General features: G+C 48.8%; 2 protein-coding genes across 7 annotated transcripts in view; one reads left to right on the top strand and one right to left on the bottom strand.

Moving 5' to 3' along the window:
- The window catches only part of ARHGEF7 (Rho guanine nucleotide exchange factor 7), a 362,900-nt gene that overhangs the window by 83,846 nt on the left and 255,472 nt on the right, over window positions 1-23,582 (top strand). For all 5 annotated transcript variants that reach the window (XR_013824848.1, XR_013824849.1, XM_079902929.1 and 2 more), the window contains 9 exons: window positions 2,158-2,252; window positions 2,475-2,570; window positions 8,074-8,196; window positions 15,799-15,937; window positions 16,652-16,711; window positions 17,407-17,553; window positions 18,302-18,388; window positions 20,754-20,832; window positions 21,019-21,158. Coding sequence is in view for 3 of the 5 variants with exons in the window: in XM_079902929.1 (XP_079759055.1) it covers window positions 2,158-2,252; window positions 2,475-2,570; window positions 8,074-8,196; window positions 15,799-15,937; window positions 16,652-16,711; window positions 17,407-17,553; window positions 18,302-18,388; window positions 20,754-20,832; window positions 21,019-21,158 (966 nt within the window). In the remaining 2 variants the exon portion in view is untranslated. The remainder of the gene's footprint in view (window positions 1-2,157; window positions 2,253-2,474; window positions 2,571-8,073; window positions 8,197-15,798; window positions 15,938-16,651; window positions 16,712-17,406; window positions 17,554-18,301; window positions 18,389-20,753; window positions 20,833-21,018; window positions 21,159-23,582) is intronic.
- On the bottom strand, window positions 8,208-15,452 carry LOC307176595 (peptidyl-prolyl cis-trans isomerase A-like). Of its 2 annotated transcripts, XM_079902931.1 has the most exons (2): window positions 11,176-15,452; window positions 8,208-11,138 (listed from the first exon to the last, which is right to left on the bottom strand). In XM_079902931.1, exons 1-2 carry the CDS (start codon window positions 11,607-11,609, stop codon window positions 10,706-10,708), a joined length of 867 nt encoding a protein of 288 aa, XP_079759057.1. In that variant the 5' UTR covers window positions 11,610-15,452; the 3' UTR covers window positions 8,208-10,705. The 2 variants fall into 2 exon arrangements, with proteins under 2 accessions (XP_079759057.1, XP_079759056.1); XM_079902930.1 differs by having other exon boundaries at window positions 8,208-15,452.

Consider the following 23,582-nt stretch of genomic DNA (forward strand, 5'->3'; position numbering starts at 1 on the left):
TTCTGTTTTAGAAGACAGGTGTAGAGGTTTCCGAGCACGTCCTAAGCAGTGCTGCTAACAGTTCCTAACAGTTGTAACTGAGACATGAAATCATAGTTTAGTGTTCACTTTCACATCCAGAAAGGGCTTTTTGTCTCGCGCACCTGTGACAGATTTAACTTTCATTGTTTTAGCTCAAGGACTCATTACGCTCGGCTTGTTTGCTTCACGTCATTTTGCAGGATACAGTGTGGATTAAAGTGTATGCTGTGGGCATGCAGTGGCAGGGCCACACTGTTCTCTCTGTTCTCCAGTCTTTGGACCCTTGGGTCCACTGAGTATTTCTTTGAGGGGAGGCGTTGTAACTGTAAGATCAGCACCCACATTTCCCCGCAAAGGGAGGGTCTCCTGGAGAAACCCCTCCTCCTCCGCCCGCTCCACCAGGCATCTGTGAATAGGTCCATTCAGGGGCGAAACCAGAGCTGAGAGTCAGTGAAAGAGCCTGATTCTCTTCATCTTACATAGTGTAGTATGTGAGTTATCTAATCAGGGTTGCGTTTACTCATGAATGACTGTACTCTCCTCGAGAATGCAGAAGACAGCAGTGAGCAGAATAATAATCCGTGTTGCTTGTATTAGTGTTGAAATCTAAATCTAGCTTAATGATTACTTTTTCCTTTAATGTTTAGACATGCATTTTGATTATCAGAAATCGTGGGAGAAAACCGAGCGTGTTTGATACCTTTATTCTGTATGATTTCTTTTGCAGGATTAATTTAGGCTGATGTGTCAGTTTTGGAAGACGGACAGCACATTTTAGCGCATGCAGTAGATCCTCAGAAAGTATACATAGTATGATTTTCTGACTGAGGAAGATGCTGGCTCTCTAGCAGAGCGGGATGGAAACCATAGCTGAGGAAAGGATCTTACTTGCTTCCACTGCAGCCCTTAGCCTGTGGCTGGAGAAGGCAGCGTGGGGCAGTGCAGGGTCAGCTGAAGGCTCACATCCTGGCTCTGGATAAGTTACTTAACCTCTCTCTGCTTTTACTCTTTCCCTCTGTAAAAGGAAGGTTTTTGCGAGGATTGGAGATACTATGGGTAGGGCACCTTCGTGCCCAGAGTGTAGCGTGCATCAGGAGTTAGTAGAAGGCCACCTTTGCACCTGGGCTCCATCAGGCTCCACCTGCAGACCCGGAGCCGTCCCGCCCTGCCCAGGGAGGAGAGTTGCTCTCGGCGACTGCTGATGGAAAGGGGCACGTGTTTTAGTTCAGCTGTTTTGTACTTGTGTTTATGTTTTTAAGAGTTGTTAACTGATTTTGGCTATATTTGCTGTAGGGTATCAGGAAACATTTTTATGTTAAGGTTGATTTATAATTATCCTCCTATCTTTAAATACAATAGTGGCTATATAAAGGTTGCTTTACACTGGTAGACCTTTAATTTTTAATGTTTATAGGATGATCTGAGTTGATCATCTTCTCTAATGAAAGTCTGAGGTTCCCAGAAATGGACTGAGATTTACTAGACACCGTATAAAGGGTAAACTTCATGTTATTTTTAGTTGATAGACTTTCCATATGTCAAAATGCATAGATTTTAAGAATACAGGTCAGTGAGCTTTGATAGGTATATGTATCTGTGTCACAGCTACCCAAACCATGATGTAGAACTTGTCCATTACTCCAGAAACTTATCTCATGCCCCTTTCCGCTTTGTCACCTCCTCCCACCCCCGACCTTTGATTTCTGCCATCGTAGGTTAGTCTTGCCTGTGCTTGGACTTACCGTCGATGGACTGTGCGGAATGTCCTTGTTGCGAATGGCTTCTTTTGTACAACACAGTGTTGCAGAGAGTCATCCACGCATCCACGCTGTTGCGAGTATCAGTGGGTCCTTTCTTTCTAAACGGACTCGGCATTACTTATCTGATGATGAATTCATTCTGGCCTCATTCTAGGTATACCTGTGTCGGATGTGCTTGGCGGTGAGATGAAGTCAGTCGTGTAGCCTTGGTAACAGCTCATTACATGGATTTAGTAGTTAATCACAGGGAGTGACTGATGATATTAAACAAGTTAGTATTGCATAGAAGCAACAATGTGAATTGAACAATGGTGATGAACTTGCCAACGCTTATACATCTTAATGTCAAATAATATTTATTCATCATTTGTTGTAGGTGCTACAGAATATTTTGGAAACAGAAAATGAATATTCTAAAGAACTTCAGACTGTGCTTTCAACCTATCTGCGGCCACTGCAGACCACTGAGAAGTAAGTTAGATAATTGTGCCAAGCGTGAAAGAGTCGTCACCTTGGCTGTTCCTTCGTATTTTCAGAGAACAGAGGCTGAGCTACTGGAACAGAATGAGCAGCAGTTTCCTATAGACATGAGCACTTTGTTTATTAGACTTTTAATAGGGTGCTGGGCTGGGAGAGGAGAGGAATGTAAGTAAAACTGCTCACTTATTTCTCCTGTTGTTTTCTCGGCTCTAGGTTAAGTTCAGCAAACACTTCATATTTAATGGGAAATCTAGAAGAAATATGTTCTTTCCAGCAAATGCTTGTACAGTCTTTAGAAGAATGTACCAAGTAAGTAAGATGCTAAAAATTGCAAAATTCAGATTGATATAAATGGCATTTAAAGGATCAGGTTTAGCATAATTTTAGAATTCACATTTCTAAAGGTGGAAACTAGGTTATTTTATTTATTTAGTTTTTTGATGTGGACCATTTTTAATGTCTTGATTGAATTTGTTACAATATTGCTTCTGTTTTATGTTTTGGTTTTTTTTTTTTTTTTTTGGCCGCGAGGCATGTGGGATCTTAGCTCCCTGACCAGGGATTGAACCTGCACCCCCTGCATTGGAAGGCAAAGTCTTAACCACTGACTGCGCCTGGGAAGTCTCTGGAAACTAGGTTATTTTGAATCCTTGGGGTATATCAACTTTTATAGTAAAAGCTGTGTTTTAGACTATTTTCACAGGAGGGATCTACTGACTATTCAGAAAAAGAAGAAAGGCTTCCCCTGAGTGGTGATTCTTTGGCTTGGGGCCAGCGGGGTCGGGGAAGCAGGGCTGAAGAACCCTGAAGAGGGAGAGAGCACGGTGTGTAGCAGGGCCTGGGGTGCGCATGGCTTCGTGCCTTACGTGCCACCGTGTGGGCGGCCACGTTGCTCCCATGCCCTCCCTGGGGACCACCCTCCCAGCACCTTCATGTGTCCAGCAGCCCGGAAGCCCCGGGGCCCCGGCGTTCGGGGGTTTTACGGCAGTCTCGTTGCAGAGCTGAGATTGATTAAATACATCGTTGGCCGCTGGCGATCCTCCCAGTCTCAGGCCCCTCTACCCTCCGTGGAGGTCTGGGGTGGGCTGAAGTCCCCACCCTCCAATCACGTGGTGGGTTCCCCCGGCAGGCCCCCCCCATCCTGAAGCCGTCTGGGGGATCAGCCCAAGCCCCGGTGTGGTTAAAGGGGCGCGGTATGGGTAACAGAAGATGCTCCTGGCACTCAGGAAATGACAGGGGTTTTAGGAGCTCTGTGCCAGGAATGGGAGCCAAGCCCAAATGTGGGATTAGGGTTCTAGAGGGGGAGAGATACCTGAGGGGGGAGTGGGCTGCGGTTGAAGCCTTGAGGCAGGAGGGGAGCCTCAGGGCAGGGCTGGGCCGCCTCGCCCTCAGGCACCTTGTAGGATGATTTTCAAAGAGTAGTTAGAAACCCTTCCTGTTAGTAAAATTGACTTCTCTTTTGTAAAAGTTACTTTAGACGGAATGTCTCCACGGTTGGGTTTTCTAGGATCGAGCGTGTTCCCCGAGGTCCCTGCAGCTTGTGCCAGCCGCCCTTGTCGGGGTGGTCCAGCCTGTCTCATCACTTACTTGTGTGCTCATTCATTCGTTCGTTCATGCATTTGCTAGTTCTCCTGTTCCCCCTCCCTCACGGGTCACCCCACGCCCAGAGTCTTGTAGCTGGTATTCTCTTTCCAGGCGTTCTTCTGGCTGAAAGGAGTTCTCTTTCTTGTGGTAGCGTGTGCCCTGCCCTTGTGCTGACACTGCCCTGGCGCAGGCCGGCCTCGTCCTCCCTGTGTCCTGCACGGACTCCTGAGCAGGCCTCGGCCTCCAGGTGGCCCCTGCGTGTCCATTTCTCCCCCAGCCTCCGGTCAGAGCTCTGCTCAGGAGCTTCGGGTGGCGCCCGGTTACTCATGTGTTGCTTCACAGCTGCGTTTTACAGACTGGCCTTCGAGGTGCTTGTACAGGCCGCCTCGTGGGGGGAGAGCTAAGTTAGGAGATGAGCTCCCGCGTGGTGGCAGTCTGACGGGGTCCCTCCCCGAGGGGCTCCCGCCCGTCTCTCCCGCTCCTTCCCCGCCTTGTGCCGGCCTCTGTCACTGCCCGCCACCCTTGGGGCGGGGAGCAGGGCTGCTGAGAGGTGACCCCCCACCCAGCCCTGCCTGCTGTCCCCTCCGTTTGGATCCACTTCCTCCTGCTGTTCGTCTTACTGAAACCCCGCTGGTTCCTTCAGCCCAGTGGACACAGTCAGTCCCAGTCCCAGCCTGCCCCTCTCCCCGCGTTTCTTCACCTGCACATTGCGCCTCGTTTACTGCAGACTCCTCTTTAGCGTATTGTAGACTGAGTGCCCGTCAGTTCTCCTGTGTTGTAGGCCTTCGGCTTGTAGAAGAAAGTATTTAATAAATAAGCATGTAGTGTAATTGCTGTTGGTTAAATACACATTGTGTACTGATTTTGTTCAAAAGTTAATTATAAAGTGTATCTTAAGATATAAATAAATTCATTTTTATAACGGACCATTACTGTAACATTTTCACAGTAAAATAGTATTTGTTTTAGATTATTATCAAAATACAAATTTGAACGAGAGGATGTAGTTCATTTTGTTTGAAAGTTGTTTTTTGAACCATCCAAATAATAGCAGGCATGGGTGACCCAGAGATAATATTCGACTCTGTAGAATAGACGGGCTCAGATGCAGAGCGCAGGTCTGGTTTTGCCTGGGCCGCGTCCTTACTAAAGAGCAGAGCGTAGGACTTGAGCCTATTTGGAGGTGATTTGGGGTTGATGGCGCACTGACCCAGGTGATTCCGATCATGGGAATCACCTCTGACCTCAGTGGCGGAGTCTCCACGGTGGACTCCGCGTCAGAAGCTGACCTTCTGCCCCTGGCCCGCCATGCTGTCACCTGGGAGGCCCCTGAGTAGCTCTTGCCATAATTTCCTTACTTGTTGAGACTGCAAGCTTCCATAGAAACGTGATTTCAAAGCACATGTCCAGCACTAGAACCTTAAGAGTCTAGGGAATTCAGAAAGTGAGGCAGACCAGTGGCGTGTGCGGGGACTCGGGCAGATGGCCCGGGGCGGGGAGCCTGAGAGAGCTGCTGGCTGGTGGGAAGGGACTCCTCCCGCCAGAGCCTCAGATGCTGCCCCTTCCCGGGGCTCTGGCACCCTTAGGAGGGTCGTCCACGTTTAGGGTTTGGGGTTGAGCAGGAGAGGACTTGCCGGGGGCTGCCGGCGGCCCCTGAGGCTCCTGCGAGTGGGCGCTTGTGGCCACTCGTGTAGACACCTCTCTCGATGCTGTCTGCGAACTGCGTGCTGAGGCTCACCTGAGGCTCACCTGAGGCTCACCTGGCGCGCAGCCGTGCCGTCGTGCTGATCTTCGTGTCCCCTTGGAAATCGGTGGTTACCGGACTGTGAACCCCCTGTCTGTCCAGCTGGCATTACCGGCAGGAATAAATGTGCTCTGCGGGGGAAATGGTGTAGCAGTTCTGATTTCTCAGGTTTTTCCTGGGATTCATTCCTTTTTACTCTAGGGAAGGAGAAAGGCCCTTGGCTATCCCCTCTTGCTACAGAGACTATTGGCTGGACTGTTTGTGTCACCCCGCCTCTTATTATCAGACCATTGATAACGCCTCACCTGTTATCAGATCCTCGGTTGATAACACCCCCCTTATCAGACCACTGATTGGTAACAACCACCTGTTATCAGGCCATTAGTAACATCCCTCCTGTCATCAGGTCAGTGGTAAAACCATACTTATCAGACCACTGCTGACCCCGTACCCATGGTCAGAGCTGGGCGTTGGGCCACCAGGAGGCTGCAGGTAGATGCGGCTGACAAGCAGCCCTGTGGCCTCCACAGCCACTGGGGGCCCTGCCTACACGTTGTCATGCTCTAAAAACCACCTCTAGAAGCACAAGAGAGAACCACAGTGAAGATCCTCTGTTTCAGTTCTTAAGTCATATTCCACGTTGATGGTCTCTGTGAGTTTTGTGTGCCCCGTTATTTCAGTGCTCTAGGCGGTGTTACGTGTGAGGCGTGTTGGCACAAGACCTGGGCTCCGTGTTAGGACTGCCCATGTAACCTTTCTGAGCTCTGTCTGCTGGTGCCTTCTGGCGAGCTGATGGATTATGAGGGCTCTATAAACTGATGGGGGGCAAGTGTAGTGAATTCCTGCAGAACTGGTCCAAGAGAGGTCATCAAACTCTAGGACCAAGGCTCAACAGGTCAAAAGAAAGAAAGAAAGAAAAAGGAAGGAAGGAAAGAAAAGAGAAAGAAAACCTTGTATAGTGAAGTCATTGTCCGTATATAATCCATGGACATGTAAGAAATGAAAGTCCCTAGACCTAGATTTTAACTACATTCTCCTTTGAGTGCATTGGGGCTGTGGTGCTGGACCAGGTGGGAAGTGACGTCACGACAGCGTGTAGCCCAGCGCTGAGCAGTGTGTATGCCGTTGCAGTAACTCCATCATGTAGATAGTGCATCTCTCGTCTTCCTGTGCCCTGTCTCCGGCAGTGTTCTGTTTTTGTTGGCCAAACTCTGACGTCCCATGATTGCCGTTGCTTTCAGTCCCCTCAGCTGGGCAGTCGGGGTTCCCTGCTGGATTTCTGGTTGTAGAAGCCAGCCTCCTCCTGTTTCACTGTGTCTGAGTATGACCATCGCCTGCTCAAATGCAGTGTGTCATAGTCTCGATAGATGTGTCTTAGGTGCCTGGACCCTGGTAGCAAGCAGGTAGCCTCACTGTGTCTTTGAGGAAGGCGTGCTTGGCTGCGTGTGATGCCTGGTCCTTGGTGACTTGGAAAGGACGCCGGTCTTCTTCCCTCTCCTGGAGGTGTGTACTGTCCTCCTCTGAGCGCTGCTGCAGTTTGCGTCTCAGAAAATTGAGACACCATCTCTGTCTTATAGTCAGTTCATTTTTGAACTTGTTTTGTATTCCCCTAAAAGACTGCAGTCACTTTTTAGGTAGAGATCATTTCTTTCTCTGTTTTTAATCTGTTCGCAGTGCCTGAATGAATGGTTGAAGTTAATTTGTTGAGTCAGTGACTGTTTCTCCTGCAGATACACAGAACTGTGACTAATCCCTGAAGGCTATTAAAAACCCACTTAGGGCTAAGTTCACACTGGAGAAGAGTCTGCTAAAAGTGCAGGTGCTAGCTAACTGTGGCTTCAGGTCTGAGTCAATGAACTGAGCAGTGAAACTCGCAAGAAGCAGCACACGCCCGGTCAGGGTTAGGCCGCTGCGTTAGGGAAATGCTGTTGACAGCTGGCCCGTCCTCCCCCAGGATTAAGGTGCCCTTCCTGCTCTGGACGCGTCTTTTTCCCACGTCAGTGATGATGACGATGATTGCCTGTAGGTTCCATGGGCATGCTTGTCTCTCTGCCTACCGCTGACTCCCTCCAGCCTTCACCCAAAGGGAAAGAGGGCTGTTGTATTTTCTCACCTGCCTGTCGTGATGCTCCTTCAGTAGAAAACCTTACCGACCAAGTAACCACATTATATTTCTCCTTATTTTACACACAATTGAAGGCTTCATGGCATTATTTTTCTCACTGCCCAAGGAATCCTGGGCTTGTGCACAGGTCCTGGCGTCTGGACGCTGGAGAAAAGGACGGGCTTGGTTGGCTGCTTTATGGCAGGGCGGCTTCCAAGGCAGGTCTCTCCCCCCGCTGGCTCGTGTTCAGAGCACATACAGTCTGGGACTCGTGTGTGTCGTTTCTGTGGGGTGGTGCACAGGCCCTCCTCCCGCATGGTTCCCACGTCCACCACTGTCTGTGGCACTCAGGATGGTTCCCTTGTGCCTCTCCTCTCCAGGATGCCTGAAGCTCAGCAGAGAGTCGGAGGCTGCTTTCTAAACCTGATGCCGCAGATGAAGACCTTGTACCTTGCGTATTGTGCCAACCACCCGTCTGCAGTGAGCGTCCTCACGGAGCACAGGTGCGTCTCCGGGACTTGCTTCCCCGAGCGGGGAGTGGCGTCATGGGGTCCCCTCGGAGCAGCTCGTTTCTGTCAGATAGTACGTGCAGTGCAGTGCGAACATTCACGCGTTTATTCAAAGATGATCATTTTAATTACCCTCGGAATTAGTGCCTGAGAAGTACTGGTTGGGAGTCTTTGAAATCCTGCTTAGTGCTTTTATAATAGAAAAGGATGTGTTTTGAAGTCTCCCCTTCAGCTCATACCCTTGGACAGTGGGTTGGAGGAGCTGGTAAGTGTTCTGGAATGCGGCTGCAGGCTGAGTCCGGGCTGCTGGAATGGCGTTCCTCAGCGCGTAAACACCAGACCACGTGAGACAGAAGTACGCTTGCTGTAGGAGTAAATGTGCATTCACAGTGAGGCCTGGATTTCTTAGGAAAACGTGAAGCTGGAGACTGTTAGCTTTAGCTTTTCACCCCGAAGCAGCGGTGAAACAAGTGAAACAGTGGACAGATTGACTTCCTGCTTGTTTGGTGAGACAAGGCCGTACCTGTGTCCTGGAGGAGGGCTGGGCACCCTGGGCTGCGGCGAGGACCGCGGGCTCAGCCTGCAGACGGAGTGGGTGATGAGGCTCTGTTTCTGCTCCCAGAAGGGCACACGTTTGTATTAATAAGTGTTTTAGAAAATATTTATGGTTTCTTCTGAAAACGGCAGTTCAGCCATAAATAGCAGTTCAGTCATTGTTTAACCCATAAGTGAAGAAGTTGTGTTCGTCGCATCAGGGTAAACGCCACTGTGCTTGTGATTTAAATATTTAACCTCAGCTTACTCCTAAGTATTTCGGTTTAAAGCTTAGAAACTGTGCTGGGAAGCAGGCATTGCTGAGATTGAGCTGAGGTGGCAGCGTAGCATCCCTGTGTGTGCGCCTGGGTTGTGTGGGCCTGGTGGCAGGGCCTCTGGGTCCGTCAGACCTGGTTTGAGCCCGCATTGCCTCTCTGAAGCAGATGGGTCTCAGGAGGTCACCCCTCTTCTCTGAGAGCGCTGGCCATAGGGTACTGTAGGCGTGAAGCAGAACATGTAAACTGTCGACTGAGCACGATGAAGGCTCAATAATGCGATGAAGGCTCAATAATGCGAACTGCTTTATTGTCTTATCTGGACTCTGGGTGTTTACTGCTGCTCCGTGTGCTTAAATACTGAACCTCCATTTGTAGTAAAGCATTTCCAGTCCTGCAGCGAAGCAAGCAGTCTTTGACACGGTGATGGAAAGAAGAGAGACTAGGATACACGGCGACCACAGAAATGAAAAACCCGTCGGGTCTTCTTCTTCCTCACGCTTCTGGGAGCGTGGGCAGTGTTAGCATGTACCTTCCTAGTTAAACCGTGAAGCATGGATGCAGTTACATGCTCCGGCATCCACTCCTGAGAACGACAAGTTAAATGGAATTTCCACACCGGTGAAATGCAGAGATTACATTTGTGTCTCTGAAAATTCCTCAGGAATTGCTGACACAGCCATGGGGGAGATGAACAGCAAATAGAATGTTAGGGTAAAATTGCACACCTTTTCAATTTTGCTCTCTCCTTCCCCCTTTTGGTCAGGGGTTGATCCCCTAGGGGTGGGTTGAAAGTATGAAAAGAGGGTGGATGTGAGGCTCGTGCTGAAGGTGACATTTAAAGCAGTTCAGACTGTTGAAGTTTCCTAAAATGTGTAGACGTTCAAGGGGAATGCTCGCAAGCCTGTGCTGTTTTCCTCTCTTCTGTACTATTACGTTAATGACTGCTTGTGTCGTAGCTGAAACCTCAGTGGAGCTTTTCCCCAGAATAGCAGGGAGAGAATACAGATGCGGCGCTGAGTGGGGACCTCTGCCCTCCTCCACGTGGCGAGTCCCGGAGCGGGAGGCGGGTGGACTGAGGTCAGGCTCTGGGCCTGTGAGCCCGGAGACGGCGGGAGAGCGTGGAGGCCGCAGGATGCGCTGCCTGTGTGCCCTCCTGAGGTCCTGGGGCAGCGAGAGCGCCCACTCCGCCCGCACGTCAGACCCTGCTTCTGAAGCGTAAGTCGGGGGGTTGAGAGGAGGCTCGCGGCGGGCTGGTGGCCTCTGTCGGCCTTCACTTTCCATTCTGGGACCCTAGCTTGTGGCCTCTTTCCCGCTTCCCTACGTTTGTTCTAGTCTTAAAAGCCGCCACACTTAGGGGTAGATAAATCTGTTTTTTTGCTTGAATATACTTTTTTCTTCTTAAATTTAATTTTATTTTTTTATACAGCAGGTTCTTATTAGTTATCTATTTCATACATGTTAGTGTATATATGTCAATATACTTTTTCAGCATTGATTTAAACGTAGTGTTTAGCAGTTTTAAAGTCTTATTTACAGTCTTATGATCCTTACATTGTGTTAGTTTGAATTCTGAGTATGAATCTTGAAAATGTATATACAGAACCATCAGTTCTACTCTGTGACATAAATCACAGCAAGATTCTTTTTTTTTTTTTTTTTTTTTTAAGATAAAACACAAGTCAAACTTATTATTAGATTTGTCCACAGTCAGCAATGGTGATCTTCTTGCTGGTCTTGCCATTCCTGGATGCCAAGCGCTCCGTGGCTTCCACAGTATTCGTGCCCTCTTTCACCTTGCCAGAGACCACATGCTTGCCATCCAACCACTCAGTCTTGGCAGTGCAGATGAAAAACTGGGAACCATTTGTGTTGGGGCCAGCATTTGCCATGGACAAGATGCCAGGACCCGTATGCTTCAGGAGGAAATTCTCGTCATCAAATTTCTCCCCGTAGATGGACTTGCCACCAGTGCCATTATGGCATGTGAAGTCACCACCCTGGCACATAAATGCCGGAATTATTCTGTGAAAGCAGGAACCTTTATAACCAAAGCCTTTCTCCCCAGTGCTCAGAGCACGAAAGTTTTCTACTGTCTTTGGAACTTTGTCTGCAAACAGCTCCAATCTGTTAACGTAGCTTTATGGATTGGATGAGCAGTCACTTCTTGGTTTCCAGGTCCCTTATCTCGAAGGAGACGCGGCCCAAGGGCTCGCCGTTGACGGCGATGTCAAAGAACACGGTAGGGTTGACCATGGTTGGCCAGCGCGGGAGGTTCTGGGGTGGCAGCGTCTGCAAAGCCAGCAAGATCCTTTTTGACCCACCTCCTGGGGTAACGGAAATAAAAACAAAAATAAACAAATGGGACCGAATGAAACTTAAAAGCTTTTGCACAGCAAAGGAAACCATAAACAAGACAAAAAGACAACCCTCAGGATGGGAGGAAATATTTGCAAATGAAACAAAGGACAAAGGATTAATCTCCAAAATATACAAACAGCTCAGTATCAAAAAAACAAACAATCCGATTGAAAAATGGGCAGAAGACCTAAATAGACATTTCGCCAAAGAGGACATACAGATGGCCAAGAGGCACATGAGAAGATGCTCAACATCCCTAAGTATTAGAGAAATGCAAATCAAAACTACAGTGAGGTATCACCTCACACCAGGTAGAATGGGCATCATTAGAAAATCTACAAACAACAAATGCTGGAGAGGGTGTGGAGAAAAGGGAACCCTCTTGGCACTGTTGGTGGGAATGTGAATTAGTACAGCCACTATGGAGAACAGTATGGAGGTTCCTTAAAAAACTACAAATAGAACTACCATACGACCCAGCAATCCCACTACTGGGCATATACCCTGAGAAAACCATAATTCAAAAGGGTCATGTACCACAATGTTCACTGCAGCACTATATACAATAGCCATGTCATGAAAGCAACTGAAATGCCCATTGACAGAAGAATGGATAAAGAAGATGTGGCACATATACACAATGGACTATTACTCAGCCATAAAAAGAAACGAAATTGAGTTATTTGTAGTGAGGTGGATAGACCGAGAGTCTGTCCCACAGAGTGAAGGAAGTCAGAAAGAGAAAAATACCTTATGCTAACACATATATATGGAATCTGAAAAAGTGGTACTGATGAACCTAGTTGGCAGGGGAAGAATAAAGACGCAGACGTTGAGAATGGACTGGGGGACACGGGGTGAAGGGGAGGCTGGGATGAAGTGAGAGAGTGGCATGGACATATATACACTACCAAACATAAAATAGATAGCCAGTGGGAAGCAGCCGCATAGCACAGGGAGATCAGCTCGGTACTTTGTGACCACCTAGAGGGGTGGGATAGGGAGGGTGGGAGGGAGGCTCAAGAGGGAGGGGATATGGGGATATATGTATACATATGGCTGATTCACTTTGTTACACAGCAGAAGCTAATGCACCATTGTAAAGCAATTATACTCCAATAAAGATGTTTAAAAAAAAAAAAGTTCAGCTGCCCTTGGATGGCAAAAAAAAGAAGCACCAGCTCTGTTGAATTATAACTGACGTGTACCTTTTGCATTATCATATGATAGTAGCCTAATAGTCTCATGGCTGCCTGTTTTGAGTGAATTACGGGTTTCGTTTTTTCCAGCACTTTAACTGTGGCTTTTTGCTGGGCTACTTGATGGCTCTCTGTGTGTTCCCCTGGTTGCCGTCTTGCGGCCCATGGTGTCATTTCAGTAAATATGGAGGAGGTACGCTGTGTAAGGATCGCCGGCCTCAGTAGAAATTATGCTGAAAGAGCCTTTGTTTTGTCAGAAAAGCTGTAACCAGCCGTTTTGTCTGGTTTTATTGTAGTACTAAATTTGTTTTTAAAACTAAAAAAAAAAACTATTTCAGTGATCTATAAAGATTTATAAAAAGTTCAGTTTCCTTTCTTAACTGTGCACGTGTCTGGCATTGCAAGGCTGTCATGTGAATATTAAAAGAAGTTACTTTTGCTTTTGCAAAAATTTCACATGAATTTTTAGTTGTAGGGAATTTTGGGGGGTGGGTGATGAGGATAACTTGCTTAGTTTTATTCATTATTGTCTGCCATAACTATGGTTATGAAATTGCACGTATAATACTGAAATATCAAAAATGGCCTGAAGAGACTTTTTGACGATTTTCCTTGTGGTAGAAAAGGCCCCAACTGGATTATATTTAAAGGAGTCGAAATGTACTGTTAGTATCATTAAGCTTCATTTTTATGGGACTCTGCTTGATCCTTTGTTCAACATTCAGAGAAATGCTGGTAAAATATAAATGTCTCCTCCATAAAGCCATCATTTCTCTCTGCTCGCATGTTAGGGATGGCTGGGCTGATCTGAAGAGGCGCACGTTTCCGAGTGAAAATGTTTGAGGGCTAGGGCGGGCGTGGTGGGCACAAGACGTGGAGCGGCCGCGCGTGGGTAGGGGGCCCCGCCTGGGCTCGGCCGCTGTTGGCAGTGGCTCCCGTCTGCAGATGTGCACGATGACCCCTGTCTCAGGCCCGGGGTGGCGTGGGCGGGAAGGATGCACAGTGCGTGTCCGGTGCCGTTGCCCCTGCTCTGTCCCTCTCCCTGACGTGCGCTCCTGCCTGTGCGTCTCCTCTGCCCGAGCTTGGGGAGGTGGGCCAGGAGGCAGCCCTGAGGGTCAGGCTTGGAAGAGCCAGCCCTGCAAGGAGGGGAAGGCAGGGTGATGGCAGAGCACGGAACCGTGCACAGCGGTGCCAGCGCCAGGCTGCCCCACAGCAGGGTCCCGGAGCATCGCCTGCCTGGCTTCGGAAGCCCAGCCCTGTGGTTTTCCGGGAAAACCGTTCTTCGAAAGCACAGAGTTCTGTGCACAGAGGTGTTGGGTCGTGTTGCCTATGCAAGCGCGTGTGCACATAGAGCCCTAGAAGTAGTTAGGCCGCTTCTGTGCTAAATATTTTAAATTGCACCACCGTGGCAGGCTGTCTCGCAGGAAGGAACTCGTCATGAAGCCTTCCTTCTGATGGAAGTGGGAAAAATGTGTATTGTATATGCTGAGTTGTTATAACGAGGACTTTGTGAACATTTTCCCGTTTTATGATTTGCTTTGATTTTGATCATAGCTCCTAAATGTGTATGTATATTTATTTAAAAGGTTGATTTTTGAAGAAAACTATGTATAGGTAGGTAGGTAGATGGCAGTGCTGTTAACTATGCTGTCCTGTCACTCTTCGTACGCAGCCAGGACGCGCTCCGGCTCAGGCCACCCACGTTGTCGCGAGCCCCAGCACAGACAGGAGCTGTCTCCGAGAGAGGTCTTACTGCTTGAGAGACATAAGGCTGATTTCCCAGGGGTTGATGAATTTGTTTGCAGCCTGACATTTGGAAGCTTTTGTTTCTGAGCTGGTTTAGTCGGGTCAGGTACCTTCCCCTTTGGATATGTCAGCAGAATCGATGTGCAGGGTTGAGAGTAAGAGGTGGGCAGTGCCAGCACCAGCTCTGCTGTCACGCCTCCCACAGAAAGTCACTCTAGGTTGTACCGTAGGAGACTCTCGCATTCACCGCTTTTGAACTAGCAGTTTCAGACGGTTTAGCCTGAATACCGCGCGTTTTTCGCCAGGAGCCATCAGTGGGGCTGCTGGTCCTAGGAAGCTTGGGCGGGCGGCCACGTACAGCTGGGGGTGGAGGTGAGGCGTGAGGCGGGTTCAGCTGACCGGCACCCAGAGGGGATGGGCTCGGTGATTCTTCAGGACCCCGAGGTTGTCCCGCCCTCCCAGTGGGTGGGTGCCGCCTCTTCTCACAGCCTGCATTCCAGGTGACCTCCGTCCCCCGGTGTCTGGAGGGACACGTCTCGGCAGCAGTGAGGGGCATAGACTGGCTTCCTCCCATGGACCCTTTATAAACGTCATCTGTCCCTCAGTGCAGAGACAGAAGCACAGAGTTTCAGTCACAGACGTGAGCCACAAATGTGTGGGTGACAGAGCTTGACCCACAGCTGCGCCCCCGATCTTCCTGGGGTCTTCCTGAACTGGAGACCCCAGGGCGGCACAGGGCACGATGTGGGGCAGCTCAGGAGGGCGTTGCCACTGGAGCGTTAGGTGGAAGGTGGTGAGGGTGAGGGTGACAGAGGAGGAGTACGGTATTGAAGACGTGCTTTTAGAGCTGAGTTAGCTTCTGAGCGTATACTAGGTGTCCTCACCTACAGATGCGGAAAACTTTCTTCACACGCACTGGGAGGGTTAAATGAAATGATGATGCGAAAATGCTTTTGAAAGTTTAAAGCCCGAGGATGTGTGAGTTACTTTATCGCGCTGCATCATGCAGCCGCCTTCGGGGACTAAAGCACCTGGAGGGTCAGCGCCATGATTCAGTTGGTGGGAGTTGGGACGCATCTCCTGACACGTTTTACTGTCTTGAGGTTCCAGGTAACGGGGCCCTGTTCTTGCGCTTAGGAGGCCACTCACATTCACACTCTTCCACAGGAAAGTGCCTCGCTGAGGTGGCCTTTCGTGATGGGGGGTGGGTGGGGGGGTGGTGGCTGGGAAACCACAGGTGCTCTGTGTTACGCGCACGTGGTTTTGCTCAGACTGAGGGCGAGAACATGAGCTGTGTGGGGATCGCCCCTCTGGTGTTTGGAGATAACCAGCACGTGTTGGGCTGTGACAGCGGTAGCCTCTGAACCGTCGGGGACACCGCGTGGTACTTCGTAGTCCTGGTGGGACTGGGGCGGGGGCGCGGCCCTTCTGGGCTCTAACGGTGGCCTCTTCTCCCTCCCCGCGTGGCTGCGCGTGGTCAGTGAAGAGCTGGGCGAGTTCATGGAGATGAAGGGCGCCAGCAGCCCAGGCATTCTCGTGCTGACCACCGGCCTCAGCAAGCCGTTCATGCGCCTGGACAAGTACCCTGCGCTGCTCAAGGAGCTGGAGAGACACATGGAGGTACGTGTGCCAGCCCCGCCTGCCAGCCAGCCACGCCCGGGAGAGGGCTCCTGGGCCAGAGCCTGCAGAGGGGGTTTAACCAGCGGCCGTAACTCAGGGTTTTCAGAATGACATTGTTAAATGTGAACTTGCTTTCCCTTATCTCAGCTGTAGAAAAGCGTCTGCTCCTTCAGTTCCTCTCCACCCACTGCTGCTGACGGGGGATTTTCCCGTCACTAGAAAACGCTCATAGTGTTGAGGTGTCATATCAGGAATGCGTACTTACAGTGTTGTGAAGTACATAAGTCATAGAGTAATAACAGTGAAAGAATCAGCTGATGATACGTATTTATTCTGTGTTCAGATAGCAGGCTGTGGGCCCAGGAGAAATTTGGGTTCAGGTTACTGGCTTGGTTAGGCCGTAGGGAACCGTTTCCCAAAGGGCAGCCCATCCAGTCTTCTTCACAGCTGTTCCCTCTGTCCTCTGGTGCCAGAGCAGCAGAGGCCCGTAAGGGCTGGGCATGGCCGTGTGCCGGCCTCCCTCCCCAGGGCAGGGTCCAGATCCCTCTGCTCCACGATCCCCTCGAGGACTAAGAAACGGCGCTTTAATGCTGCGAAGAATAGGACAGGTTCCAGGTTGAAAAGTCTAGGGAAGGCCCGCGCCAGTCTACAGAGCGCCTTTCTAAGGAAAATCTTTTCATTATGAAAGCTAATAGTGTGCTGTTTTATTCAAAGGATTATCATCCAGATAGACAAGATATTCAGAAATCCATGACTGCCTTCAAAAACCTTTCAGTAAGTGATTAAGCATATCACGTTTTTTTTTCCCCGTCAGACATTATTATGGCAAACGAATGCAGAAAATTACTTGTGAAGTATAATTTGGATTTACTCTGATGAAATAAAAATAAATATATAGTAGTTATGCCATGGCTGGTAAACTCTCAGGCTTTACTGGACTGTGGACGCCAGGAAAATGAAATGATAATTGTTTAAATTTTAAAAAGGCACCACATAATGCTAGAGCTACTTACAGTGATTCAGAACATGTTTTTAACCTCATCCCACAGTGTCTTTAGTGACTGAGTGTGAAATGGAATGCTGTTGGTTTTTTTAATCTGTTGTCAGGCTGTCTGACTGACTTGAGTTTCTGGAATATGTGTCTTATTTACAGCACAAGTGGAACTTACTCTTTCTTCCCCTCTTCTCAGTCTTCTCTGTTGCGTTCACTAGTAAAAGCAGAAAATACTTTTCTTGCCCAGTCCACGTTTTTTCTTCTAAAAGTGGCAGGAATGGCTATATTTTTCTAAAAGTGTTTCTCGTTCTAGAGCTGTTGCGTGTTTTGTCTCTCTTGACTTGATTCCGTACTTGTGAAGTAAGCAAATTGTTCACCAGGTGATCTGTCTTAAGAAGTAAGATACAAAGCAGTATGGCCAGAACCTAAGGTTCCAAGAGTCCCGTTTCTTCTAACGGTGTTCTGTGCTTCTCAGGCGCAGTGTCAGGAAGTACGGAAAAGGAAGGAGCTGGAGCTGCAGATCCTGACGGAAGCCATCCGGAGCTGGGAGGGGGATGACATTAAGACCCTGGGCAACGTCATTTACATGTCCCAGGTCCTGATTCAGTGCGCTGGGAGCGAGGTACCGCAGTGCGCGAGCGCCATTCCCAGCACGGCTTTCTTAGGGCTCCTGTGCGTGGCCGGTTTGGGAGGCGCCTGCCCGGGGCACGGCTTCCCAGCAGTTCCTTCACTTCTGTGAGCAGTGTGTCGATGGCGGCGCGTGGAAGCGCTGCCTGCGTTTCTCTTTCTGTGTCTCCTTTTAGTTCCTTGGGAATGTTTGTCCTTGGCTGTGGTCTCTGTGGGGCTTTTCTTACCTATTGAAGCAGATGAGTTTTAATATGTAAACAGTGCTTTTAGGTCCTTCATGTAGATTGGGTAAAGTTTATGGGGTGGGTGGAAACACTGAGTTGACGTGTTGGATTTTAGGTTAGTGCCAGGGTCTACCAGTGGACTAAATCCATCTCTGCATTTTAGCCCACCCTCCTTCAGCCTGAAGGGCCCACCTGGTCACCCACTGCCCCTAAAAGCTTACAGGTTCTTTTCCTCCATTTTCTCTCAACCACAGAAAGAAGATTTTACTAATTAAGAGTTAATGGCAGAGCTAAACTCCTTAATCAGATTTTATAAACAGATGTTAACGTGAGCTACTTGTGAGTCTAAGAATTTATCATAATTTTGTTTCCATTTAATTTAGCTCATGAAATTTGGTAGAGAGAAATATCTAAACAGGAAGTATGATATAATATTTCCTAAGGCCTACTGTAAATATTCTCACAACTGTAAAATACGTGTTTTTAAAACAATTATTTGAATTTGCTCTTTTACATTAGGAAAAGAATGAACGATATCTTCTGCTCTTCCCAAATATTTTGCTAATGTTGTCTGCCAGTCCTAGGATGAGTGGTTTTATATACCAGGTAAAACACATTTTAAATTTGTATTTAATTGTTTATTGTGGATCTGAGAATCATTTCCAGGCTTGTTTTGAGTTTTGTGTTCAATACTACATGCATCTGTTTGTGGGTTGCGTGTAGTGTTGTATGTATAGTGTTACATTCAGATACGTGCACACAAGTCCTGTCTGTGCATTTCGATGTGACCGTGCAAATTAGGATACTTGTGTTAATCCAAAGCAAAAAAAGAAGGAGACTAAAATTTGTGGAGCTGCCCCCCAGGACACAGACTGCTGAGGTGCGGTGCCAGCCCGTCGCCACCAAGTCGTGTGCCGCTTCTTTCCTGGCGGCTGGTACATGGTGGGCACAGCAGCGGGCTAGCTGGAGGGGGACCCGCGGCCGAGGTGGGTCTTGGGCACACGTCGGGTGGTGTACGTGGTAGTGGACGATCGTTTAGCCTTTCTATTGTTGATCATTTTTCTGATTTTCTTTGAGAGAATATGAGAGCTGATTTAAGAAGAACACGCAAGGGGAAATGTTTTCTTTTTTGTGCGCTAATTTCAAATGTGGTATTAAGTGCTTTATGCTTTTTCTGTCTGTCTAGTAGGAGCTTCTAGCAAGGTTTACTGCCTTCTCTCTGTGTAGTTACAGAAGCTTCTGCCTTTCCCATCAGTTTTTCGAGGCCTGGCTAGTCACCAGATGCTGTTTCAACAGAGTCGGCCTTTGTTTTCTCCGAGCTGCGTTTCTGCATATGCAGCACATTGTTTGTTTTGTCCCCGACCAGAGCTCTAGTGGGTCCTGAGTCCAGAGTGTCCGTGGCTTGTTTGTACCTGCACAGAAAGCTTTGCCACCCGAAGGGGAGTGTCATCGCACACTCCACAAGGAGCACTTTAAAATTGAGGAAGCAGCTGTACACGGGCAAGCCTAGAAAAATAATACCTCTTAATCTGTAAGCCTGCCGCTGACTGATGTCTGGCTGAGGGAGCACCTGCTCAGGTTCCCCCACACTGGCGGCTCCCGCTTTAAGTGGCCTTGGTCCTTTTCCATCAGTGTTCTCCAGCTTCGTGCTGTACACCCAGGAGGCTGAGTCGGGGCCCTGCTTTGACCTGCAGGAGTTAAGGTTGCCGTCTGGGGCAGGCTTAGGCCCCTAGGATGTTGGCATTGCCATGCCACCAGCAGAGCACTGTTCTCCCGCCCTGTGCACGGGTTCCTGGGGGCTTTCTCTCCAAGTGCTGTGACCCACGGTCCACGTACTGTCAGTATTCATTTCTGGCTCTGAGGGGTGTTAAAAAGCGCTACATCCAGCAACAGTGAGCACGTCCTGTCCGCCGGGGTTGCCGCTGCGCTGAATGCAGCCCTGCAGCTCTGTTTCCTGGAGAGTTCTCGGAGCTGTTGGTCACCCCTGTGCCTTAGGACTCTTGGAAGGGCGTCTGTAGTGTCTGCATCTAACCACGGCTGTGCCGGTGCTACCCTGTCCCGCCTGCTGAGCCCCGGTGGCCCGTGGCCTGGATGATACCTGTCTCGGGAGGGGAGGGGTGGGGAGACCACCTCGTGCCCTGTGGGATGCTCGGCGTCACCCCTGGCCCCCGCCCTGTAGACGTCAGGAGGCCTGTGGGCTGTGGCATTGCTGGCGCGCCCTCTGCAGGGCAGGACTCCCGCTGCCACCCCACTGAGAGTCCTGCTTCTCGGGGGCGGCTTGGCCCCAGTCCTCAGGGAGAGACTTTCCCGGAGGACTTGCTTGGCCACCGCGTTCCGTGGTGTGTCTGTTATTTGTGCTGGTCCCTTCCGGCCCATTTCCGGCCCCTCTCCGTGGGCGTTCCCGCTCCCCTCCCCAGGCCCTCTGTTGTCAGAGCGGATGGGCTGGCTGCTCTTCTCTGCATTTTGTGCAGCGCTCAGCACAGCTCTCGACTTCCCGTCTGGTGACGACCACGCACAGCTACTGTCCAGTTCCTCTTGCTCCAATTTCCTCCTTACTTTGCTTTCAGACGTGGAACTTCCTCTGCATTTCTTTAAGGCAAATCTGTGCTTCCTTTGCATAAAGAACATCATTTAAAATAGCCACTGTAGACGCTAGTTTTTTTTATCACGATGTGTAATGTTTCTGTGTCCTGCTGTTGATGTTTAGAGTAACCCATCAGATGAAATTTTTTTTCTGGTTTGCTGCCTTGTACCTTTTTGCTGGCTCATTTCTTGAGTCTAGTATTACGATTTCTTGTTTGAGATAGAGGTTCATATTGTACATGCATTCAGTACAAACAAAAGAGCATTTTTGCGTTACAGAGACAGTTCCTCTGCCATTTCTAAAATCATTTAATATTTACTTTATTAATGGTATCTTCTTTACTAGAAAATCACTAATTGTTTTTTTTTGGGGGGGGGTCTTTTTTAGGGAAAGCTACCAACGACAGGAATGACAATCACAAAGCTTGAGGACAGTGAAAATCATAGAAATGCATTTGAAATATCAGGTGATAGGCACAGACTCTGTGGATGCCCTCTGTCCGGGTGACCAGGCAGCTGGCCCTCTGTGTGCAGGCCCTTGCCGACCCTTCCAGGGGGCTGACGGCAGCGCTGTTGGCCCTCCTCGGGGGTGCGCGTGTGCGTGTGTGTGTGTTCCGCCTGCTCCCCGTTTCAGCTGTGTTTCTCTCTTCCAGGGAGCATGATTGAGCGGATCTTAGTGTCCTGCAGCAACCAGCAGGACCTGCACGAGTGGGTGGACCATCTGCAGAAGCAGACGAAGGTCACCTCTGCGGGAAACCCCACCATTAAGCCTCACTCTGTGCCGTCTCACACCGTAAGGGCCCCCGTCCCTCTCCCGCCTCCAGACTCTGGGGTCAGCCTTGGGTTCGGTTGCCAGCAAGTGATCGAGTGCTTTAAGGCACAGTCAGCCTCTGGGTCAGGAAAGCACAACATGTGCGTTGTGTTTCTCTGCAAGCACTTGCTCATTGCCAGTGGATGGTGAATCGCTACGCGCACGCACGCATGTGCGCACGCACACACACACACACACACACACACACACACACGAGTTCATGGCCCCTGGCTAGGAAGCTGCGTGCGCGCGCGCGCACACACACACACACACACACACACACAGTTCATGGCCCCTGGCTAGGAAGCTGCCTTGCTCAGAGTGGGTCGTGTAACCTAAGTTGGTTTCAACCAAAAGCCTGAGAGCCACTGGTCCATAGAGGGCTTTTCTGAGCATTTTAATTGTATTTATTGTGTTTCATCAAAAAAACAAACAGTGAATACTTACGATGACAAAAAGGACCAGATTCATGTTGAAGGCGTTAAAATGTAATTTTTGACTCATTGTTTTGATTGTAAGAAATCTGTATCTTCTACTTTTAGAAAAGCTCAATAGCTCTTTAGGTTTTTAGATACTTAAAGATTTCAAGATATATCAGCACCAAAGTGTCAGTGTTTAAAACTTTTCTTTCCTGGTGTTTCATGCTTAAGATACTGGTATTGAATCATCTGATCATTCATCATCTTTACCAGATAATATTGAAGAACCAGGCAAGAACCTTCTTACAAATGACTAGGGTCTCACAGCATTTCTGGCTGGTGGGTTCTTCTTGCCATCCTTGTCAGACTGTGACGATCTTTACTGGGAGTTTTCTACCCCCTGTGGTCGCCATCCTTGGGGTTAAAGTTTTAGCTCAGGGACGGTGGCCATGGCGCTGCGTGCTGGTCACAGGTGCAAAGTCTTAGGCCATTTCTCAACAGTTCGGGGGTTAAAACTGCTCATTTGTTTCAGCTAATGTTTCATTTTGAATGGCTCCACCATTTATAACTTTTCCATACTTTTAAAAAATACTAAAGATGCTTAGCTTTCACGGGACTAAATTTATCCCAAGGACATATGTGCGTCCACGTGTGTGTTTATAAGGAAGAGGGAAGTGCCTTCTCGCTCAGACTGTCTGTAACAGCCTGACACTAACCTTTATAAGGTCACATCAAGTAATACTGTGCTGTGTATCGGGACGCTGGCCGCTCTCGTTCCTGTTCTTGTCACATAGTGGCAAGGGAGTTACAGCCCTGCTGTCTGGAAGGCGCTGTGCCCCACACGCAGGGTTGTCCAGTGTTGTGTGCTCTTCTTACGGAGGTTCTCTCTGGGGGTGTCTGTGTTCTCCCTGTGATTGCTGTGTCCAGCTTGAATAATACTCTAACTTTAGCATAAAGCTACCTCTCTTGACTTACACAAGCAAGGAGAAATAAAACCAAATGTAACTTATCGTGACATTGCTAGAAGGGATGTTTTGCGCAATTTTCCCCTTTTGTGAATTATTTAGTTTGAAAAAATTATTTTGTCGTGGTTGTATTAACACATTACAGCACACACACACACCCAGGACAGGTGTGTGGTCACTGCAGAGAGTCCACTGCTTCTGTCCTTGGACACCCAGCCTCAGCTAGAGCCTGGGCTTCCCCTTAAGCCTGTTTTTCAGATACTGTTCAGTTCTTTCGAATGATGATCTCACTCAGGTTTCCAGCTCGCAGAACCACTCAGCTCTTTCTCCTGTTAAGCATACTGTATTGTTTTCGGCTAATTTGAGTTCTTTAGCTAATTTTGAATGTTACTTATTTTATTTAACATTTTCTTATTTAATTGTCAGTGTGATGGAATACTTCTGGGTTTTCTAGGAATATAAACCCCATTAATAAGGTCCTTCTGAGAAATTAGATTTATATAACTTTGTTTTGATTAAAGCTGATTTTTCTGAGAAAATGTTTTATCCCAGGGATTGGCAAAATTTTTCTAATAAAAGACAGGCAGTAAATATTGGGGGTTTTTAGGCAATATGGTCTCTGTCACAATTATAGTTTGTTTTTGTAATACAAAAGCAGCCACTGACAGGAATAGGCCTGACTGTGTCCCAGGAGCATTTTTTTTTTTTTTTTAAACAAAAACAGGGATCAGGCCCTAGTTTTGGCCACCCTTGAATCACCAGGCAGTGAGTAGTACAGCTGGGGAGGTAGTCATTACCCTCGCCATAATCACATTCTCAGTGCAGGGAATGCCCGTTCTGTCATACAGTTCTGGTATCTGTACTAAATGAAATACCTTTTTGCAAATGTGAGTCCATGGCAGTTAAAGGTGGTAGGTGGAATTTCCGGGTCTGGACCCCCAGCGCCCCGCTGCTTCCTGACCCCAGCTCAGCTGCGGCCTGCGGCCTGGAGCAGCAGCTCCCCGCTCAACCCAAGTGGCCCA

The sequence above is a fragment of the Stenella coeruleoalba genome (assembly GCF_951394435.1).
Source record: "Stenella coeruleoalba genome assembly, chromosome: 18".
NCBI classification, from domain to species: Eukaryota; Metazoa; Chordata; class Mammalia; order Artiodactyla; family Delphinidae; genus Stenella; species Stenella coeruleoalba.